This window comes from Penicillium solitum, assembly GCF_028829755.1.
Source record: "Penicillium solitum strain IBT 25940 chromosome Unknown utg000003l_segment0_segment0, whole genome shotgun sequence".
Taxonomy (NCBI): Eukaryota; Fungi; Ascomycota; class Eurotiomycetes; order Eurotiales; family Aspergillaceae; genus Penicillium; species Penicillium solitum.
Window position 1 is genome coordinate 5,137,635 of NW_027072123.1, and position 18,287 is coordinate 5,155,921.

Below are 18,287 nucleotides of genomic sequence, written 5' to 3' on the forward strand. Positions count from 1 at the left end.
TATCAACATATATGACATGGCGCTTTCAGTGAGTTTGCAAAATCATCAATGCGTTGCTCCCAAAAAGATCAGTCAGTCAGGTCAAGCATTGCTTGCACTTAACTGATCTTTCCAGGTACCCAAATCTCTACATGTCTCAGTGACTTGACGCAAATCATCGAGAGCCTTGTGGACGGCCTCTTTGTTCTCATCTGAGGGTGTCCTTCCACACTCAACGAAAAAGATATACTGCCACGACTTCTTGAGACTCGGTCTCGTGTTAATGCTCGTGAGATTCAAGCCATGAGCCTTGAAGATCAACAGCGCATCCGCCAATGCACCGGGAGATGAATGATCAATCGTGAAAGTAATCAAGGTCTTGTGCGTGGTTCCAAGCGCAGACTCGGCTTCCAACGTAGGCGGGTTCGGCTGCTCGAATTTGAGCTGGGCAGTTCGCTCATCGAGCACATTCCTGAAGATCAGGAAACGGGTAGTATTGTCTGCTCTGTCCTCAATGTTTTCCACGAGCACGTCCGTCCCGTGTTGTTCTGCCGCGAAGCGATTGGCAATGGCAGCCCCTCGTTCCGTTGTCTCCTTGGAGACAATCTCCGCCGCCTTGGATGTGGACGCGACATCCTGTCTCTCAACGCCCTTGAAGTATTTCGTCAAGAAGGTTTCGCACTGGCCCCACGCCTGCGGGTGTGTGTATAGCTTGGTTATTGAGCCGTCGTAGTCTGCCCAACCACCGGGATATGTGCCCTTGTGCACCATTAGGCAATGGTGCACTGTCAGGTAATATTCCCCACACACTTTCACGTCTTTATATAGACCATCTCGATCTGCCAAGAGGTCTAATGTCTGCATCACGGAACCATTGGTGGAGTTCTCGCACGGAATCACGGCGTAGTCTGCTTCTTTGTTTTGGAGCGCAGCGAAGGCATCTGGGAATGAGACTTTAGGTTGTAGCTCGGCGGATAGTTTGCAGAAGGACTCTGCAGCAGCCTAGAACAGGGATCAATAATCACGGTAAGTTGCATTTGCAAGGATGTGGGGTAAAGTTTGTACCTGATGCGAAAAGGACCCCAGCGGCCCGAGGAAGGCGACTCTCAAGGGAGTCATTTTGAGGTATGGAGTGGTCTTTTTGGTCTTCTCCGCGTCAACTGGGCTGAACCTATTTGAATTAAATCAGATCCTTGGACTGGTCATTTCATCGACAGGCGACATCGGGTCTCCGAGCGGTGAGTGGGCTGAATTCCGATATTGGGGCAGTTCCGATATAGGCAATGAACGACAAACAAACAAATCAAACCAAACGCGGAGTCTATGGCTCCAAGTGAAGCTTGCGATTTAATAACCGTCCAATTCAGCGTCTTTTGCTCATGAAGACAAATTCACTCCGACCCCTGATCTCTTTGCGAGGCGGGCGTCATACATGTCGGACTTACTCCTCGCTCTCCGAGCGCTTGCGTCATGAACTGACCACAAGGAAGCTCCCGTTGACTTACGACTATCTACATCCCCAACCCTCGCATCTTCTGAACCTCACACTCCGTGATATTCTTCCAAACCCCCAGAACTCCACCGATTATGCGACTCTACCGTCATTACAGAACCCGTCCCCGCTCCCAGTCGGTCACCACTTAATCTACTTCCCGCCGCAGGTGACCTTGTCGCAACTACTCCCGGACTGCACAGATACGTTACACACGCCGGGCGAACCATTTAATCGACGCCTTTGGGCAGGTGGAAACCTAAGATTCCCCGTGCGCAGTCCACCTCTGGATGGCAGTCGCGCAGTGTGCATAGAATCCATCCGCAATGTGACAGTCAAGGGTCGCGAGGGTGACGAGAAAGTGATTGTCACCATCGAGCGACGCATTGGCAATATTCCCGAACAAGAAACGACCGACGAGACCTGGGACCGGATATGGAAAGAGAACGAAGAGAACGCGGGAGAATCGTCGGTCATTGAGAACCGGGATCTCATTTTCATGCGTCTAAAAACCAGCGCCCAAATCGAGGCCGATAAGGCGCAGTTCGGAAAGCCTGGTAGGACTGTGAAACGTGAGCATATATTTCCCGCTATTGAGTATGATGTTAAATGTGCTAATTATTCTGGCGCAATACAGCTCCCTCCAACCCAACGTTCCGCCATACCATCATACCTACTAAAGCGCTGCTATTTCGGTTCTCGGCGCTGACTTTCAATGCCCATTCCATTCACCTTGATAAGGGCTATACTCAGAACCAGGAGGGATATCCAAATCTTTTGGTGCATGGTCCGTTGACGCTCACACTTCTGTTGAGTGTGCTTCAGCAACAGCTGAGTAAATTGAATCTCTGCATCAGTGACATTGAATATAAGAATCTAGTGCCGCTTTTTGTTGAACAGGAACTGGTGGTTTGTGGCAAGCCTAAGAATGATACTGGGGCTTGGGATGTGTGGATTGAAGGTCCAGATGGAGGGTTGGCTGTTCGGGGTACTGCGCGGACGAGGTCGGAATAATACGATAAATTATGGGGACTGTGATGCACTAATACCAGATCCTTACAGAGTGTAGGTGAAAAGGCAAAATGAGTGTAATTTGTATAGACAAAGTTGGCTACTAAACCAAACTACATGTGCATATATCCGTGGGTAGTTATGATGAATGATGTTGAATAGTATAACGAGGACTATACAGTATGTATTAGAATAAAGATCATTCTCATACAAGTGATACTGGGAGGTATCAACAGTATCACCAAAGAATTGTAGAGTTGTCTAGGCCCTTCATACTTGGAATAGAAGGTCATGCGTGTGGACTCCCTTCCACCCCTGTAGCTGCAAAACCCCCTCATACATTAATGAAATCAGAAAGAAGTACGGAGTATGACGACGCTGAATTCAATTGAATTTGAAAGCAGCCTGGATTGAAATATTTTCCTGCGATACAACATGATGCAAGTTGTATGCAGAAGCTGGTGATGCAGGCGTCGAACTGCATTGACAGCGCTGATATTGATTCTGCAGGATTTCAAGATTTGGAGTAACCCCTGCTATTATTAATAGCTAAGATATACCTCACTTCGTGTACTCCGTACCGCCGCTTTTATAATGGTGCTCAGACTCAGGCTTACTGAGTAGATATTAGCACGGACTTAGCTCAGTCACGTATAGAATGACTGATCTAGTGCAGACATCCGCGGACCACCCGCAGGTATCCTGAACTCCGTACGAAGAGGATGCGGATATATGAAGCGGATGGGAAAGTGCCCTCCGCACTTACGGATGTGTCGCAGCCTAATCACAACCCCATTAATATGAAAGCTTTGGGGAAGGTACGCGAAATCAACTCTCTATATAATTACATAATTAAGTACATAATTCATCAACCGTAGGAAAGAAGATAGTGTCCAGTACACTCCGAAACTGCTCTGCTGGCAGTTATATCGTGTTACCTCTCTTCGTTGCTCTCATTGACGACTTTATCCGATCTGGTTTGAAGCAGTTGACTAGAAGCCGCTGATTCTCGATGGCCCAGAGAGTCTGTGGATGACGCCTTGTCAGGATGGTCTGGGTTATAGCCAGTGGTCAATTTCGCATTCGCAATGTGGACCGGAAGCGGGTCAAGACCACTGTAGTCTTTCATGCCGAGCTCCGTGGATATCATGGCGCCCCGAGTGACCCTGAAGATGGTCGAGAATTTACTGCTGTAGGACCCATCGTTGGAGAAATAGAGCAAGATGCCGGCGACAACACACAATGTGGTGACGCCCAATGCAGTACCGTAGGCAGCCCAGAGAATTGGTCGAGTGTAGACGTAGATATTGTGGTAAGAGGTAATAGTCACATTGGTGTCTGGCACTGCGTTCACTGTGTAATTGGGTCTATGATGAATGGTTAGTGCGAAGAGTGTAAAGGCTAGACTGGAAATACTTACTGGAACATGTTGGAGCTCATGAGAGAAAAGGTTATATTCCGGAAAAGTTCCTCAAGGGCTTTGGATAATACCGGAAAAGATTCATTTGACGCGCTGACAGATCTCCCATCCCAGTAATCCTCAAATGGGCTTTTAGCACCCGGGCTTATGACAGATTGAATGAATCTGATCTCTTCCGTATTCTTCAATGATGTTGTTGCTTAGTTTTACTCTGAGATCAAAAAGCGGCAAGGGGTGAGCACTAAAACGGAAAAGGAAAGGTCTCGAGTGCCAGGCATTCTCCAGTACATCTTCAATTCACCAAGATCAGACTAGGTAAATGGCGGATTGGCGCTATCCGAACAAGCACGAGGGGGAAACACTCCGTTGCTGGTGGTTATCTATTCGTCGGGGTAGCAATGGGTGCGATATCTTGCATTACAAACCCATCCGTTCGCAATCTTTACGAGATGAGAATTGATAACTAGTAAAACAAAATTTGAATTTAGTTATCAGGTTGATATAGCTATGTATTCCACGCTGTTGGGATTCCCAAGCTTACTCGCACAATATAAAAATACGGACCCACATGCCTGATCTGCGGCCGGGAACTACCCGATGCAGGAACCGTGCGCCGTGTTGAATTCAAGGGATCCCTGATGTATGGACTGATAGGCAATGGCGGCATTTTCTTGAACTCTCAATGAAGCTGGATGATCCCAGCCGGGTATAGTCATGGTCTTGGCGGACAACGTACAAATACACCTGCATTTCCGGTCACCGGGTGTGATCTTCCAGGGCACCCCCAGTTGGTCGTCGAATCAACTGCTGCAACCATTCATTCTTCAAACATGAGGTCTTTTCCAATGCTTAAGCGGGTAGTCTGGATTGGCATGCTGGTGTTGGGCGCCACCAACTCGGCTTGTTATCCTACCCAAGTCGGTGGACTCGACTTGTTGCGTGCCTCCACCAAAGACGTCTCGGAGGCATTACAGGCAGGGAACGTAACTTCTGTTCAGCTGGTTGATGCCTACCTTGCTCGAATCGATGAGCATAATGTTAAAGGTGAAGAAGCTTCCCAGTCTCTCAGTCATTATCCCTGGTATAAACCGATGGACTTTGAGAACTGATTCGGAAAATGGGACCTTAGGCCTTGGCCTCCGAGCCGTTATCGAGACAGCACCCATTGACAAAGTGCGGGCTATTGCGCATCGTCTGGATGTTGAGCGCACAAACAGTCAAGTGAGGAGCCCTCTCCACGGGGTCCCCATCTTGGTCAAAGACAGTAAGTGGATGCGGAGGGAAGAGCGGGGGAGCAATACTAACATGTCTAGACTTCGACACCGCTACGGAACTCGGCATGAATACCACTGCTGGATCATTTGTATTACTTAAAGACGGAGGCGAGGTTGTAGGAGATGCATTCGTCATCAAACAACTTCGCAATGCTGGCGCTATCATTTTGGCCAAGGCTAACCTCATGGAGGTGGGTAGCTGTGTATATATTCCCCCAAGACTCGAGAGGTCACTTATACTTCATAGTGGTCCGGAATTTCCGGCGTGAATGCATCTGCATGGAGCCCCCGAGGAGGACAAGTCTCATCGCCCTTCGTGGCTGGGGGTTTCGCAGCCGGCGGTGACCCTGGAGGCAGCTCTTCCGGTACAGGTGCTGGTGTGGCGGCAGGGTTCGCGCCCCTGGCATTCGGATCGGACACCGAAGCCAGCATTGTCTTACCATCCAGCCGCGGCGCCTTGTACGGCCTCCGACCATCCACCGGAATGACGAGTAGGACTGGAGTGGTTCCCATCTCATCTTCCCAGGACACCACAGGCCCTCTCGGCAAAAGCACTTGGGATGTCGCCGTGTCCCTGAGCATCATGGCGGGTCTGGACCCCGACGACCCTTATACCATTCCCGCAGAGCCCTTTCGACAGGATGACTATACCAAGTTTATCACTGCCAATGGGTTCAAAGGCCTCCGTATCGGCGTGGTCCGGGAGCCCTTCTTCGAGAGCGAAACCGCCCGGCAACGACTTATGGTCTCGTCTTTCAACGAGTCTCTCGCCAAAATGGCGTCCTTGGGTGCTACGGTCTTGGAGACACCATTGCCAAACAAGGACAAGTGGAATTATACATTCGTTGGAGGTCCCGAACGAGCGAATAATGGAACCATTCAGATCCGTGAGTGCAGTCGACATACGGGACGGAAGTGCGAGTTGCTGACCTGTTATTCCACCAGAGTATGACCTCAAGTATGACATGGCACACTATCTGGCAACTAGACGTCACAATTCATCTCTCAGCTCCCTCGAGGACGTAATCAACTCCATGGTGGAATGGTGGAGTCTCGAGTCACCAGAAGGACAGTGCTGCTACCCTACATTCATCGCTGCTGACCAGGTCGGGGATCGCGAAACCTCGGGAGAATATTGGCTTGCAAAATACGCCCAGGAGCGTCTCTATGAAGAAGGACCAGCTTTTCTTTTCCGGAACTACAACCTCGATATCATTGTCCTGCCCTCCGAGTTCAATTCCGCCCGCCTCGGTGCCGTTGGCCGCCTTCCCGTTGGTAACGTGCCCCTCGGGTACGATGATATCCAGCTGCCTTTTGGATTGGCGTTTGTTGGACAACGCTACGATGATGGCACTGTTATCCGTGCTATGTCGGCCTACGAGGCTAATTTCCCTGCACGAAGGGTACCTACCACTCTAAACTGAGAACGTGGTTATTGCGCCACAACATACTGTCTGTGGTCATAAGATTCGAGCCAGTTATGGCGCTGGCAGATGGTAATTTGTGCTGTCAATTGGGTCGTTGGAAAGCCACCGTGGCAGTGACGGCATCAACTCGCGATGCGACGGTGTCGACAAACCGGCTTAGCGGATACGATTATGTACAAAGTTGGGCGACCGCTCACATACTGTAGCCAGGATGAACTAGCCGGAGCGAAACATTTGATTATCCTAACCTCTTATATCGTCCTTTGCCTTAGGTCCCTTCTATTGTCAATAGAAGCAGGCTATATCCCTGATACTGGAAACTGGATGATTCGACCCTCTTTATCTGATTACAATGTACTGTACCGTGATAGCTGAGTTCTTGTGTCGCTTAGGTTAGTTGCATTCTGTATATATATTTCTGATATACGTAGGATTTTCTAGACTAAGTGATTGTTTAGAAATCTTCGTACTGCTTGTGTAGATTCGGTACGAGTAGGGGTATTCTTCTCCCTTACCTTGGTGGTAATCTATTCCTATTGAACGACTGTAGACGTGAGGGGTTTTGCTAGGTCAACCGACTACCTTATAGATAAACCCTATTACCCGGTGCCTTAGTCCTGGTAATATACTTGTGCAATCGTAGTGGATGCTTGATACTAAGATTGTACCTTAACCGCAGAAGACCGATATTCACTTCTACTATCAGCCTAAGTAAGGATCCAATGACATTGACATGTAAAGACTGGGCGCTAGGACTATGTCAACTGAAGACTCGCTCGACCATACTGCTGTCGCGTATTTTGTAGGAAATGGCCTTGAGTAAACTTGTGCAATGGGTTATGTTTTATATTTGAACCACACTGATAATCTTTCGACAGTGATCGACCGTTTCAACTACGACTGACCATCTTAACCGCGACCTGATCCGTTGCCCTATATGAATCGTACGCCGACATTGTTTATCTGTACACCGTGTCGTAACCAGACTCGCGGTGTGTGAGAAATCCCGGCATGTGGAGACGTGTAGACGGGTATTATCCGATTCGTGACCTGGAATCGGCAATTTCCCGGATCTACAACGTTTCGCCTCACAAAAAATAGCCTTGATCATGCCAGCATACTCAAGCAGCCCCTCCAAAAAAAAAAAAAAAAAAAAAACACATAGAGAAATTGACTACACAAGATGGCGACAGAGAAGGAAACACCATGGCAGGATTGTGCCCGTGCTAAACAGCAGGCTATCTTGAACGCAATCCCCAACAAGTGGAGAATTCTAGATCCCATACCCTCTGCTGCCGACCTGCGAGACTGTACAGGAACCTACATCCAGCAATATCTGACTCCCCGGGAGATCGAGATTACAGAGGCCGATGCCGTGTGTATCACCCAGCAAACCACTGTGGGCTCGTGGAGTGCAGTCGAGGTGACCGAGGCATTTTGTCACAGAGCGGCGATTGCGCACCAACTTGTACGTATCTGCCTTCAACTATTCTGGTCATAGTACAAGAATGCTGAAATTCCTGTAGGTGAATTGTCTCCATGAGATATTCTTTGACGAAGCAGTTGCCGCAGCCAGCGCACTTGACGCATATTTCGCTAAGCACCGAAAGCCTGTCGGTCCCTTACATGGGCTCCCAGTCAGTCTCAAAGATCAATTCCATATCAAGGGAGTCGAAACGACTATGGGGTATGTTGGATGGATTGGCACCTTTGAAGGGAGTAAAGGCGACACCCGTGCACGCACCTTCGAGAGCGAACTGGTCAAAGAACTCCGGAATCTCGGGGCGGTACTGTTTTGCAAAACCAGCGTGCCCACGACGTTGATGTCAGGTGAGACTGCGAACAACATCGTCGGATACACGTGGAATCCTAAGAATCGCCATCTTTCCTGCGGAGGAAGCTCTGGTGGCGAGGGTGCGCTACTTGCACTTCGAGGATCGCCTGCTGGCTTCGGTACAGATATTGGAGGCAGTATACGTGTACCTGCCTCCTTCAACGGCATATTTGGCCTGCGTCCTTCCACTGGACGACTGCCGTATGAAGGCGCAGCAAACTCCATGGATGGCCAGAGCACTATCCTGTCTGTGGTCGGCCCGATGGCCACGACCGCTCGCTCTTTGAAGTTACTTTTCAAGTCCATTTTGGAGCAAAGTCCATGGAATCATGACCCGCTTGTTCATGAGCTTCCATGGCGGAGCTCGGTCGAGAGAAACATTCAAGAGCGCATCAATGGAGACCCTTCTGCACTCGCTTTTGCCATTATGCATCATGATGGTGTGGTGCAACCCCAGCCTCCGGTTCAAAGGGCTATAAAGTTAATAGAAGGGACGTTGAGAAGCCAGGGACATCAAGTGAGCAAGCACTGCCTACATTCTGTCCCACAAAAGTAGCTTTCCAGAAAGACTGACTTGAAATAGATTATCGATTGGCGTCCACCTCCTCACAAGATTTCCCATGCAATTGCAGTAAGTTCCCGGAATATGTCTTGAAACATGGTTAGGGAATTGACTTTTTCCAGAGAGAGACATTCCAGCTAGATGGCGGAGAAGATGTGCAGGCCCATCTTGGTTTATCAGGCGAGCCACAACTTCCACAGTGTTTTGTGGCTAAAACACCGCACATGAACGCCGCACAGATAGCAGATCTCAATGTCAGGAAGCGTCGATACCAAAAGTCCTATTTGGATTATTGGCATTCGACCTCCAACGTGACTCGAAGTGGACGTCCTGTGGATGCTATCATCTGTCCTACCGCACCTCACGCAGCCGTTATTCCAGGACGATATCGCCACGTGGGATATACCAGTTTCGTGAATGTTTTGGATCTTACTAGTGCGGTAATCCCTATAACGCATGCCAGCAAGGAGCTGGACCAGCTTGAACATGACGACATGGGGCAACATTCCGAATGTGAGTGTGAAGTTCTTTCAACTACGCGATTCAAACTGAAACTGTTTTAGATGACCCATCGCTTTATGATGGTGCACCAGTGGGAATCCAACTTATCGGCCGACGTTTGGAAGAAGAGAAGATTCTTTCTCTCGCAGAGTATGTTCACAACTCCTGTGCTGAGCTATAATCGTCGATCCCGGACATTATAGTCAGATCCTACTATTTTCAAGCTAGGTATAAAATATTTTGCAAGATTCATATGCGGTTCGGAAGCTAGACCCCATGGCTTCTGTAATAGACTTCTTTGGAGAAGTAATAGATATTAGGCATGTTAGATGATAAAGTTTGTAGAAAAAATGTAAGAACCTTTTATGATTAACTATAAGCTCGACATCAACAAACTATATTCTAAAAAAAGAATATAGATTTTATTTTCTGGAAGATTTAGAAAATTAAGAACTAGAAGAACGTCGATTCGAGAGCTTACACAGTTTAAGATGCAAGTACGCCAGTAAACCCATCGCCACCTCGGACAATTCTGAATTCTTTCATTTCAAGAACCACGTCATATATAATCTCAGTAATACATTGTCCCGCATCACAGCCTGATTTTGCTTGTGTAGCTTCGCTTGAATATCAAAAGACGAAAGGCTTGTTTCGCACCAGTCTCACATTAGCCAGTCAATTCGAAAGAGCAGACTAGTATGTAAAGCGGAATCCAGGATGATCATCTCCCAAGTTTTGTACTTCCTCGGGATCGAGCGCCAATCTACCATCTCGGGCCCCCTGGTCTCTCTGTTTGTTTTCTCGCCACAGGAGAAAAACAAATATGACGGCTGCTAGTCCGCATACCCAGATCAAACCCAAGCTCGTACCATAGCCTGTTGTATAGAATGGTGCCTCTGAGGACAAGAATATATTGCTAGCAAAAAATCCACCACAATTACCGAATCCGATTTGCATGGCAGATGCAATGGCTTGCTTGTAATGGCCACTCATATTGTTACTCAGCCATCCTATGAGGATAGGCTGGGCAATGAAGCCACCTCCAGTGACAGCGAAGAGTGCAAAGTACTGGACACCGACAGGGACTGCTCGCTGTGCAAGTAAGATGCCATAGCCTATCGTGGCAACACTGCATCCTACCAAGACGAAGCTGAACCGGTGCTTGGTTTTATCGCTAAGGATGGCGGTACAAAGAGTCATGATTGCTGCCACAATATAGATCGGGACGCTCATCACCTGTGCCATCAAGGAAGTCCAGCCCATGTCTCGGAGGATGGACGGAATAAAGAAAGAAGCCGCGTATCCTGTGTTCAACGCGCCGAGATACATGACTGTTCTGCATGCTATTTGTCAGATCCAATTCAGTTATTCTTCAGGTGATTGTTCATCGGATGATATACCCTAGGTAGATCTTTGTATCGGTCAAAATCCTGCGTATGGCGGTTCGGTCCAAGCGATTCATGGGAAACAAGTGGTTCTCGGACTTCAGGCGCGTAAGTAGAATTGTGCGCTCTCGTTCATTCAAGAAACTTGCAGATTCAGGCCAATCCACAACAAGTAGTTTTGCCAGTAGCGCAATTACCACAGTCGCGAGCCCTTCAAGGATAAATATCCATCGCCAGGAGGAGTAACCACGGACATCATCCATGTAAGACAATCCATAGGCCAGTAGCTAAAACCACATGTGAGCAACAGATTTTGTCAAATGCGTGTAACGAAACCCTTACCCCACTTATGGCTCCCGATAAAATGCTCGCACTGAAAAATAGCGTTAACCGCCACTGGAGCTCAAAACGCTTGTAGTACATTGAGATCAAGTAGACGCAGCCTGTCCTTCTGTCAGTAATGAACTTGACTCTGCGTAGACGCACTTACCAGGCAGAAACCCAGCTTCGAATAGCCCAATCAAGAAGCGGCACGCCATCAATGCACCCCAAGTTTGGACAAAACCCTGGCCAATAGTCACGCAACCTTCATAGTCAGTACAATCAATCTGGAAAGCACTATCAACGAGAGTGTGGGGAGGTGGCCTACCCCATGCTGCCATGATTCCACAGATCCAAGTAGATGGAGCCATTTTCTTCATGATCAAATTGCACGGAACCTCACAAAGAATGTAGGGGATGAAGAAAATAAACAGCGCATAGTTGTATTGCGGTCCTTTCATGTCAAGATCATTTTCGAGCCCCTGTAAACGTGCGTTACCAATGTTGATGCGATCTAGGAATGCAAGAAGATACAGAAGCATTAGAATTGGCACGACATGCAAGTCGCACTTCCTGACTACCTTCTGCTCTTCGGCTGCGTCATAATCGATTTCAAGCCCGCCTGGCCCGATGTCGTCGATATGGATGGGTTTCAGGTCCTCTTTGTTGTTCAGTTCCATCTCGACTAATTCAATATAAGTCAAATCAACAGTGATATAGATAAACGAGCGTAGCAGCGGAGGCTTTAATCAACTGATCAGGAGAGGACGTATTCTGGTCCACGGGTCTCATTCATGACGTGGTCTGTCGTATTTATACGGGCTTCGTAGGATTATTTCTGACGAGCTAATGATTATGATAATGCCGTTCATCCTTTCCCCAATAGCGAGTTGGAGGAAACGGTTTTAATTGCCGGTTCTCACTGCCGTCAGATGGTCAATGTCACCAGCTGCTCCTGGTTGATTGCCACTCAATCAGTACCCACAATTGATACCCCAGATCTGCAAGCACCTCACAATGTACACACGTACAGAGTTTGATAGGCGATATTACGAGTGCGGGGAGAATGGGTCTAGCTCAATGGCGTTATTGGGATGCGGCATCCGGGAATGGATAATCCACAGGTCGGGAACTACCCGCGGCCAGGGGAAGAAATACCAACTAATATCGGGAAGCGACCTCAACGGGGGATTTTGGATAACTAACAGGTTACTTTTTTTTTACATGAGTGGATCAAGTCTATGTTTCAAAGTATTTGCTAATTCGCCGGTGTTCAAGATTGACTTCATCTTGATATCAAGGATTTCAAGGATGTGGGAATGGACGAAGTGTAAGCTCGTAATATAGAAGATACATTCAGGATGCTTGGAATAGAGCTCTGCTCAGTGGCAGAACACCGCACCAGGGCATGCATCCTTACAATCAAGCTCACGGTGACTTATGTGGTTAAGTTATGAGAAACATCATTGTCCCATCGGTTTACGTCGCTTCTGTCGATCGTTTGGATGGTCTTCTCTTTCAACTAATGGCTTGATATGTTTCAGTATGATACACTCTCAAAGCCTCGATCATCCAAGAAATCGACCTGTGGCGACCAAAGGTTCCCCTCCTCTATCTACGTACAGCTATTTCTCGCGAAGCAAATCCCCAAAGAGACTCCCGCTCTCAGAAGAGGTTTGGCAACAGAAGTTCTTCGTCTAGGTTTTGTAAGAACTGAGCAGGAAGCATGATGTCGCCGATCTCCGTGTCCCAGTTCTCGAAGAATGGACCTGGTACACCGAACTCCGTGTGATCAGTCTGCAACAGGCTGCCAGGGTCTTGACTTATCCCATCGTTTCCCACAGCTTCTGAAGGTGCTTGGTTGGTTCGAAATTGGTCGGGCCCTCTGTCTAATGGTAAAGATACAATCAGTCGGACACAAAGAAAATGACAAGAGGAAAGGAAATGGAGCGGAGGAGCCTCACTTCGAGATAATTCCGCGCTATGGCTCTGTCGAAGTTCGTTTAAGGCAATGCAGTAATCCCTTGCTGATGGGTGCACCCCAATCATTCGGTTCAACGTTTCGAGGCACTCATTCCACGAATCTTCTAGTTGAACTGGGGTTATACCGCTGAAATCGGCGCCACTTGAGTCGGTAAGGACAAGAACGATGCCAGCACTTATCAAATCTGAATATGTAGTTAGTTATTGCCATCAGCTGCCAGAAGGGAGTTGTAGGGATACGAACAAAATACCCCGTACCACCATGCGCCTGTTGCATCTTCGGTCGTGGCTTTTGACAGCGAATGTATGAGATCACACGCAGCTTGTACGCATCTCAGAGCCGCACTTTGCTGGTAAATCATTGACCAGGAGTCCGGCTGCGTCTGAACAGAGGTTGGCATAGCAGCTGAGCAGTAAGCGCTAAATGTAGGTCGGTATAACAGCAGCTTCAAGTGCAGATATCTGAAGGCAAAGTCACTATTTGGATACAACTGCTTCATCCTCGGTACTTACCTAGCATGGAGAACGTTGGATTGACGGCGTAAGGTGCGGTTTGAACTTGGGGTATTGGGCGGCTTCCATGCAAAGACGATGGGAAGTGAAAATTCGAATTCTTCCAGCGCTTTGTCTATCTCCATGACAGCCTTGAACTCATCTTCACGCGCCGGTGAGCGTGTTTCTTCTTGGGTTTCGTCTTGAATATGATAGATTTTCAAGAGAACCTTCCAAAGAATTCCAATAAGCTTCATATTTTGGTGCAAGAATTGATTCGTAGATATTGTTCCTTCGGGCTGCCGACTTCCTTGGTGACCGAGGGAAAGATACTTGTCATCAATCGGCGAGGGCAATGGAACTCGTGAATGATCCGATGTCATGGGTGGACGTCCCATCGTCATGCTGATAATTCTATGGAAGAGTTAGTCATAAAAGCTTCCGGAAGTGAATTGAATCAAGACGTACATGTCCATTTGCACACAAGCGCACCATGCTCGCCAACGTATCTCCTGTTCCAGGGCAGTCATGTCGTTGAACTGGCGACGATTTTGCAGACCAAGACCGACTGCCATTCGATGTGCCATCCCGATCACATTCCAACACCTCTTGGGGTATTGTGTGCATTGTAAATATATCGCCACGATCAGAAGCGCCTGAACATGGGCCAGACTTCCACTGTCGAGGATATCAATGTTCATTAAGCTCTTCATCCGTTCGTAGAACATCATAGAAGAAGTTCGCTTATCGCGAGGGTCCATGTTGGAGAATTCACACGCGATGGCGAACATTGCATTCAAAGCACAATTGAATACGCTAGGTGGGCAATTGTGACCACCGAGGCCCACATCTGGAAGACTTCTGCTTGTATCGTTGTCCTTATTGGTCCACAAAGCTTCATATTTAACCATAAAGCTTTCTTTATGTAACCAGGGGTAGAAGATATGGTTATTGTTAAAATAGACCTCTAGCAGCCAGTCTGCTAATCGCCTGGGTGGAAGTGAAAAGTCGTCCGAAAGCAACGTGGCCATATTTGTTGACGAAGAAACACTGGGACCAGATGCAAAGGACGACGGGGACATAATGCTTGCCACAGCATGTTTACTTTGCGACTGAACGGATCTGTGCCCAGGTGAGCTTTGAGCGTATTGATGAACCAGGGACACCAGAGAGGACTGCCCATAGTACTGATCGTGACAGGCCGCGTCAGGTGTACCTGGTACTGCCGTTCCCATAGCGGCGAGAGACATGGGCAGCGTGTTACCAGCGGGGGAGGTAGTATGTCCTGTTCGAGAATCCCGATCTGAATGTGTGGCTCCAGCCTGGCGTGGCGATTCAGGGGATTGGGCGGTTCCCTCTAAATCTGCAAGGTGGGCACGTAATGAATGGAAGTAGCTGAAACGGAGTGGGACATCAGTTTTGAACGTGTGCAGGAGATTCAAGGAGCACCAACGCTCTTTCAGTCTGATATTTGGCCGTGTCCGCAATCACTACATACTCGCAACGCTCATCTGTGGTTCCCCGCCTCTGGCAGGCACCACATATTGGCCTATCTCCATCGCAACGCACCTTACGCTCTCGGCAATTTTGACATGCTAGCGCGACACGCCTGCGCTTTGGAGATGAACTCTGAGCAGAACTGGATCGTGGATGCGCCTACATGGCCGTGAAGAGAGTAAGCTGCTCGGCTCCAAGGATCAGAGCAAACCGAATCGGGCTTGGGGTTCCACGTACACTGCTCTGGAATGAGTCTGTCATCTTTTCTCAAATTAGAAGGATTTCAGCCGCGGCCGTGTAGAAATGATAGCAAGGGAAGCCTACTTGCGACTTCGGGAATCTCCCGGGAGATGTAAGCGCGGTATTTAGTCTCGGGAATTACCCGACACGCCAAGGTCGCTAAGGTGACATCATCACAAATCTAGAATAGTTGAATTCTCGAAGTTCTACTGTTGCACGCGGTTGTAATTCTATTTTTTTCGGTATCCACGATCTTCATTCCACTGTGCGCAGGCCGAGTATTGCAGATATCCATGGATGTCTTGTATCAGAGCGTTAGGAGTGTATTTCAAGGTATGCGCATATTCGAACGAGACGAGGTATTTGTATTGGATTTTGTAAGTTGTCGAATACTAAGTCCGAATATATAGTAGAAACCAGATATTATACTACGAAGTCATGTGATTTCGAGTACTCGGTTTACCATATAAAAGTGCATATTACAATTAGTCGTCGATATCCGCACAGATTGTTGAAATTGCGGGTTTTCTCAATTTAGTTAGAGTTCTTCATATATGCCATTCTTTACACATACATTCCAATACATACAGATTTTTGTCATAAGTCTATTCGAGAACACAGTCAATCATAAAACATGCGCATCGATGACGGCTGAGGTCCCTCCTTGAACAATTCCAATAGCTTGTTTGAGAACGGGCACCAAATCAGCAACGTCTTTCACCCTAGCTGCATGGATGTTGCCATCACTGGCAGCTCTCGCGATACCGGAATAGTCTGGGCTTGGATCAAACGAAATATTAAGTTCACGATTACCAACCTTCGATCCATGTCCATCTGGGTGAACAAGTAGCATGGAACGTCGGGGGGCATTCCATCCTGTGTTAGAGACAAGGTTAGCATGGTACGCTGGTGCTGACCTGGAATAATCTTATAGATGATCTCACCTTTGTTGTTGAGCACGATAGTGAGGATTGGAATTTGGTATCGGTGGGAAATCCAGTACACACTCGACGGAATGCTGAAAAGAAAACTTCCATCACCAACCAGTTGAACCACTAGTGGCTTCTTGCTCGGATTCGCCGCGTCGACCGCCAGTTTGATTCCCAAGGCACCGCCACCGCTCCATCCAAGGCCACCTCCTCCGCAATTGATCCACTGACCTGGGCCCGTAGCACGAACTTGGTCGGCAATGAGAACTGAGTTAGTGACTGCCTCAACGGCGAAGACAGTATCATTAGGTACAAGCTCTCTCAGCCTCCGGCACAGGAATGAGGAGTTGAAGGCAGTCGCATCTGCAGACAGGGCACATCTCTCATCGAGGGTTTTTATCAAACTCTGGTGGCCTTCTTGGCGCGAGCGCAATCGCTCTTGGTGAACTGGCAATCTTAAGGCCGTTTGCAAAGCGGCAGATGAATGAATGAACGATGATAGCTGAGTCAGAGCGGTCGTGGCATCAGCTGTGTATCTCCGAATGGCTGAAATGTAGAACAAAGGCATGAGTTTCTTGAGAGGATCAATGTCAATGTGAATAATCGTTGCTGTATCCTTCGGTCGGCATAGAGTAGGAACCCAGGGAACATCGCAATTGACAATGAGAATGACATCAGCAGTTTCAATGCTAGGATCCGACCCATATCGCATGCCCAACCAGCTTGGATGGTCGGCAGGGAAGCACATGTCACAACCGCCAGTATCGAGTACACGGAGACCTGGCACTGTGTCTGCTAATTTGACCAAAACTTCAACGGATTCATGATCACGGCCGCTATAACCAGTGATAAGAAGTGGCTCCTTAGCGTTGACAAGATAATCCGCAATCAATTCCACATGTGACTCAGGAAGGGCGGCTGCCTCACAAGGTCTCCAATGTTCAGGATTCATGGAGTACGGCTGAATGTCTTCTTCCATGACCTCACGAGCCCCCATCAAGTACACCGGACCCATCGGATCGCTTGTAGCAAATTGCAAGGCACGGCCGACCATCTGCTTGATATTTTTGCCAGTTTTAATCTCTCCAACATAACGGCAATACTGTGCGACAATCTGCTTCTGGTCTGGAATATCTTGAAGCCAGTGGCTATCGAACTTTTAGTCAGTACAAAAAATGCCATGGCGGATTTAGTGGACACTTACATGTATTCAGTGCGAGAGCCTCGTAGTTCTCCCTCCATGGTGAATGGAGATAAACCCGCAAAAATCAAAACAGGCGCACGTCCAGTGGAAGCATTGTGGATTGCAGCCCCAAGGCCAGAGGTGCCCACATCTACATGAATAATAACACATTGAGGCTTTTTGGTGACTCGTGCGTATCCATCAGCCATTGATAAGGCGACCATCTCATTTGGACAGGTAAAGATCCTGGGGAATGCATCTGGCTTTTCTTTAAACCCCTTTGCCATTGCCTCCATGATGCTGGGGTGATCAGAACCCAGGTTCACGAAGCAATTCCGGACCCCCAACTCCCACAATGCCTCAAAGAAAGCATAAGATGCGGTGTACCTGTAATGCATTGAGCCTCGAAAATACATCCAAATGGAGATCTAGACTTACATTGTGCTTGTATGGTCATTCAACGTTTCTCGATGTAGTGGCTTTCAGGTCTTGAGATTGTAGGATTCTTGCTTATTATATAACTCCATTTTGTGAATATATGGGTTCGTCGGGTGTTTCCCGAGGCCGACTTTCCATCTGATGGTGATTCATTGAGGGGCAAATCTTGCCCATATTGTCGTGATCGAACGTTTAAGCTCATGCCGAAATCGGATAGTCGGGAACGGAGAGCTGTAAAATCTCGGGAAATATCCGAGGTGGGTGGTCAGGAGGAAGTATTATCTTACGTAGTATTGTCCTTCAACAAACATTTAAATAA

The 18,287-nt window shown here is 48.0% G+C and overlaps 9 protein-coding genes across 9 annotated transcripts; 4 read left to right on the forward strand and 5 right to left on the reverse strand.

The window, feature by feature from the left end:
• Positions 1-81: 81 nt before the first annotated feature.
• Positions 82-1,098, reverse strand: N7455_005899 (prephenate dehydratase PHA2; the record flags this gene model as incomplete). The annotated part of the gene is made up of 2 exons (XM_040956555.2): positions 82-981; positions 1,045-1,098. 2 exons carry the CDS (start codon positions 1,096-1,098, stop codon positions 82-84), a joined length of 954 nt encoding a protein of 317 aa, XP_040813050.1.
• Positions 1,099-1,269: 171 nt separating this feature from the next.
• N7455_005900 (uncharacterized protein) lies at positions 1,270-2,605 on the forward strand. Its single transcript, XM_040956664.2, has 2 exons — positions 1,270-2,043; positions 2,109-2,605. Exons 1-2 carry the CDS (start codon positions 1,359-1,361, stop codon positions 2,483-2,485), a joined length of 1,062 nt encoding a protein of 353 aa, XP_040812858.2. The 5' UTR covers positions 1,270-1,358; the 3' UTR covers positions 2,486-2,605.
• An 811-nt stretch (positions 2,606-3,416) lies between these two features.
• Positions 3,417-3,910, reverse strand: N7455_005901 (uncharacterized protein; the record flags this gene model as incomplete). The annotated part of the gene is made up of 2 exons (XM_040956626.2): positions 3,417-3,849; positions 3,903-3,910. The coding sequence occupies 2 exons, from the start codon at positions 3,908-3,910 to the stop codon at positions 3,417-3,419; spliced, it is 441 nt and encodes a 146-aa protein (XP_040813027.2).
• Positions 3,911-4,732: 822 nt separating this feature from the next.
• On the forward strand, positions 4,733-6,600 carry N7455_005902 (uncharacterized protein; the record flags this gene model as incomplete). The annotated part of the gene is made up of 5 exons (XM_040956634.2): positions 4,733-4,946; positions 5,032-5,166; positions 5,216-5,367; positions 5,424-6,063; positions 6,122-6,600. The coding sequence occupies 5 exons, from the start codon at positions 4,733-4,735 to the stop codon at positions 6,598-6,600; spliced, it is 1,620 nt and encodes a 539-aa protein (XP_040812969.2).
• A 1,186-nt stretch (positions 6,601-7,786) lies between these two features.
• On the forward strand, positions 7,787-9,681 carry N7455_005903 (uncharacterized protein; the record flags this gene model as incomplete). Its single annotated transcript, XM_040956536.2, has 5 exons — positions 7,787-8,071; positions 8,130-8,954; positions 9,021-9,068; positions 9,122-9,512; positions 9,563-9,681. The coding sequence occupies 5 exons, from the start codon at positions 7,787-7,789 to the stop codon at positions 9,679-9,681; spliced, it is 1,668 nt and encodes a 555-aa protein (XP_040812874.1).
• Positions 9,682-10,193: 512 nt separating this feature from the next.
• Positions 10,194-11,886, reverse strand: N7455_005904 (uncharacterized protein; the record flags this gene model as incomplete). Its single annotated transcript, XM_040956636.2, has 4 exons — positions 10,194-10,836; positions 10,901-11,172; positions 11,228-11,328; positions 11,376-11,886. The coding sequence occupies 4 exons, from the start codon at positions 11,884-11,886 to the stop codon at positions 10,194-10,196; spliced, it is 1,527 nt and encodes a 508-aa protein (XP_040812972.2).
• Positions 11,887-12,871: 985 nt separating this feature from the next.
• On the reverse strand, positions 12,872-14,442 carry N7455_005905 (fungal specific transcription factor domain-containing protein; the record flags this gene model as incomplete). Its single annotated transcript, XM_065605146.1, has 4 exons — positions 12,872-13,364; positions 13,448-13,651; positions 13,703-14,095; positions 14,150-14,442. 4 exons carry the CDS (start codon positions 14,440-14,442, stop codon positions 12,872-12,874), a joined length of 1,383 nt encoding a protein of 460 aa, XP_065462046.1.
• Positions 14,443-15,066: 624 nt separating this feature from the next.
• N7455_005906 (uncharacterized protein) lies at positions 15,067-15,351 on the forward strand (the record flags this gene model as incomplete). Its single annotated transcript, XM_065605147.1, has 1 exon — positions 15,067-15,351. One exon carries the CDS (start codon positions 15,067-15,069, stop codon positions 15,349-15,351), a length of 285 nt encoding a protein of 94 aa, XP_065462047.1.
• A 737-nt stretch (positions 15,352-16,088) lies between these two features.
• On the reverse strand, positions 16,089-17,928 carry N7455_005907 (uncharacterized protein; the record flags this gene model as incomplete). Its single annotated transcript, XM_040956621.2, has 3 exons — positions 16,089-16,294; positions 16,363-17,495; positions 17,552-17,928. Coding segments are annotated over 3 exons (1,716 nt in total), but the record flags the coding sequence as incomplete, so codon positions are not given.
• Positions 17,929-18,287: the final 359 nt, after the last annotated feature.

Coding starts and splice junctions, on each gene's coding strand:
- N7455_005900 (XM_040956664.2), top strand. CDS start 1,359: ATGAAGACAAATTCACTCCGACCCCTGATCTCTTTGCGAGGCGGGCGT. Junction 2,044..2,108: donor GCCTGGTAGGACTGTGAAAC/GTGAGCATATAT, acceptor GGCGCAATACAG/CTCCCTCCAACCCAACGTTC.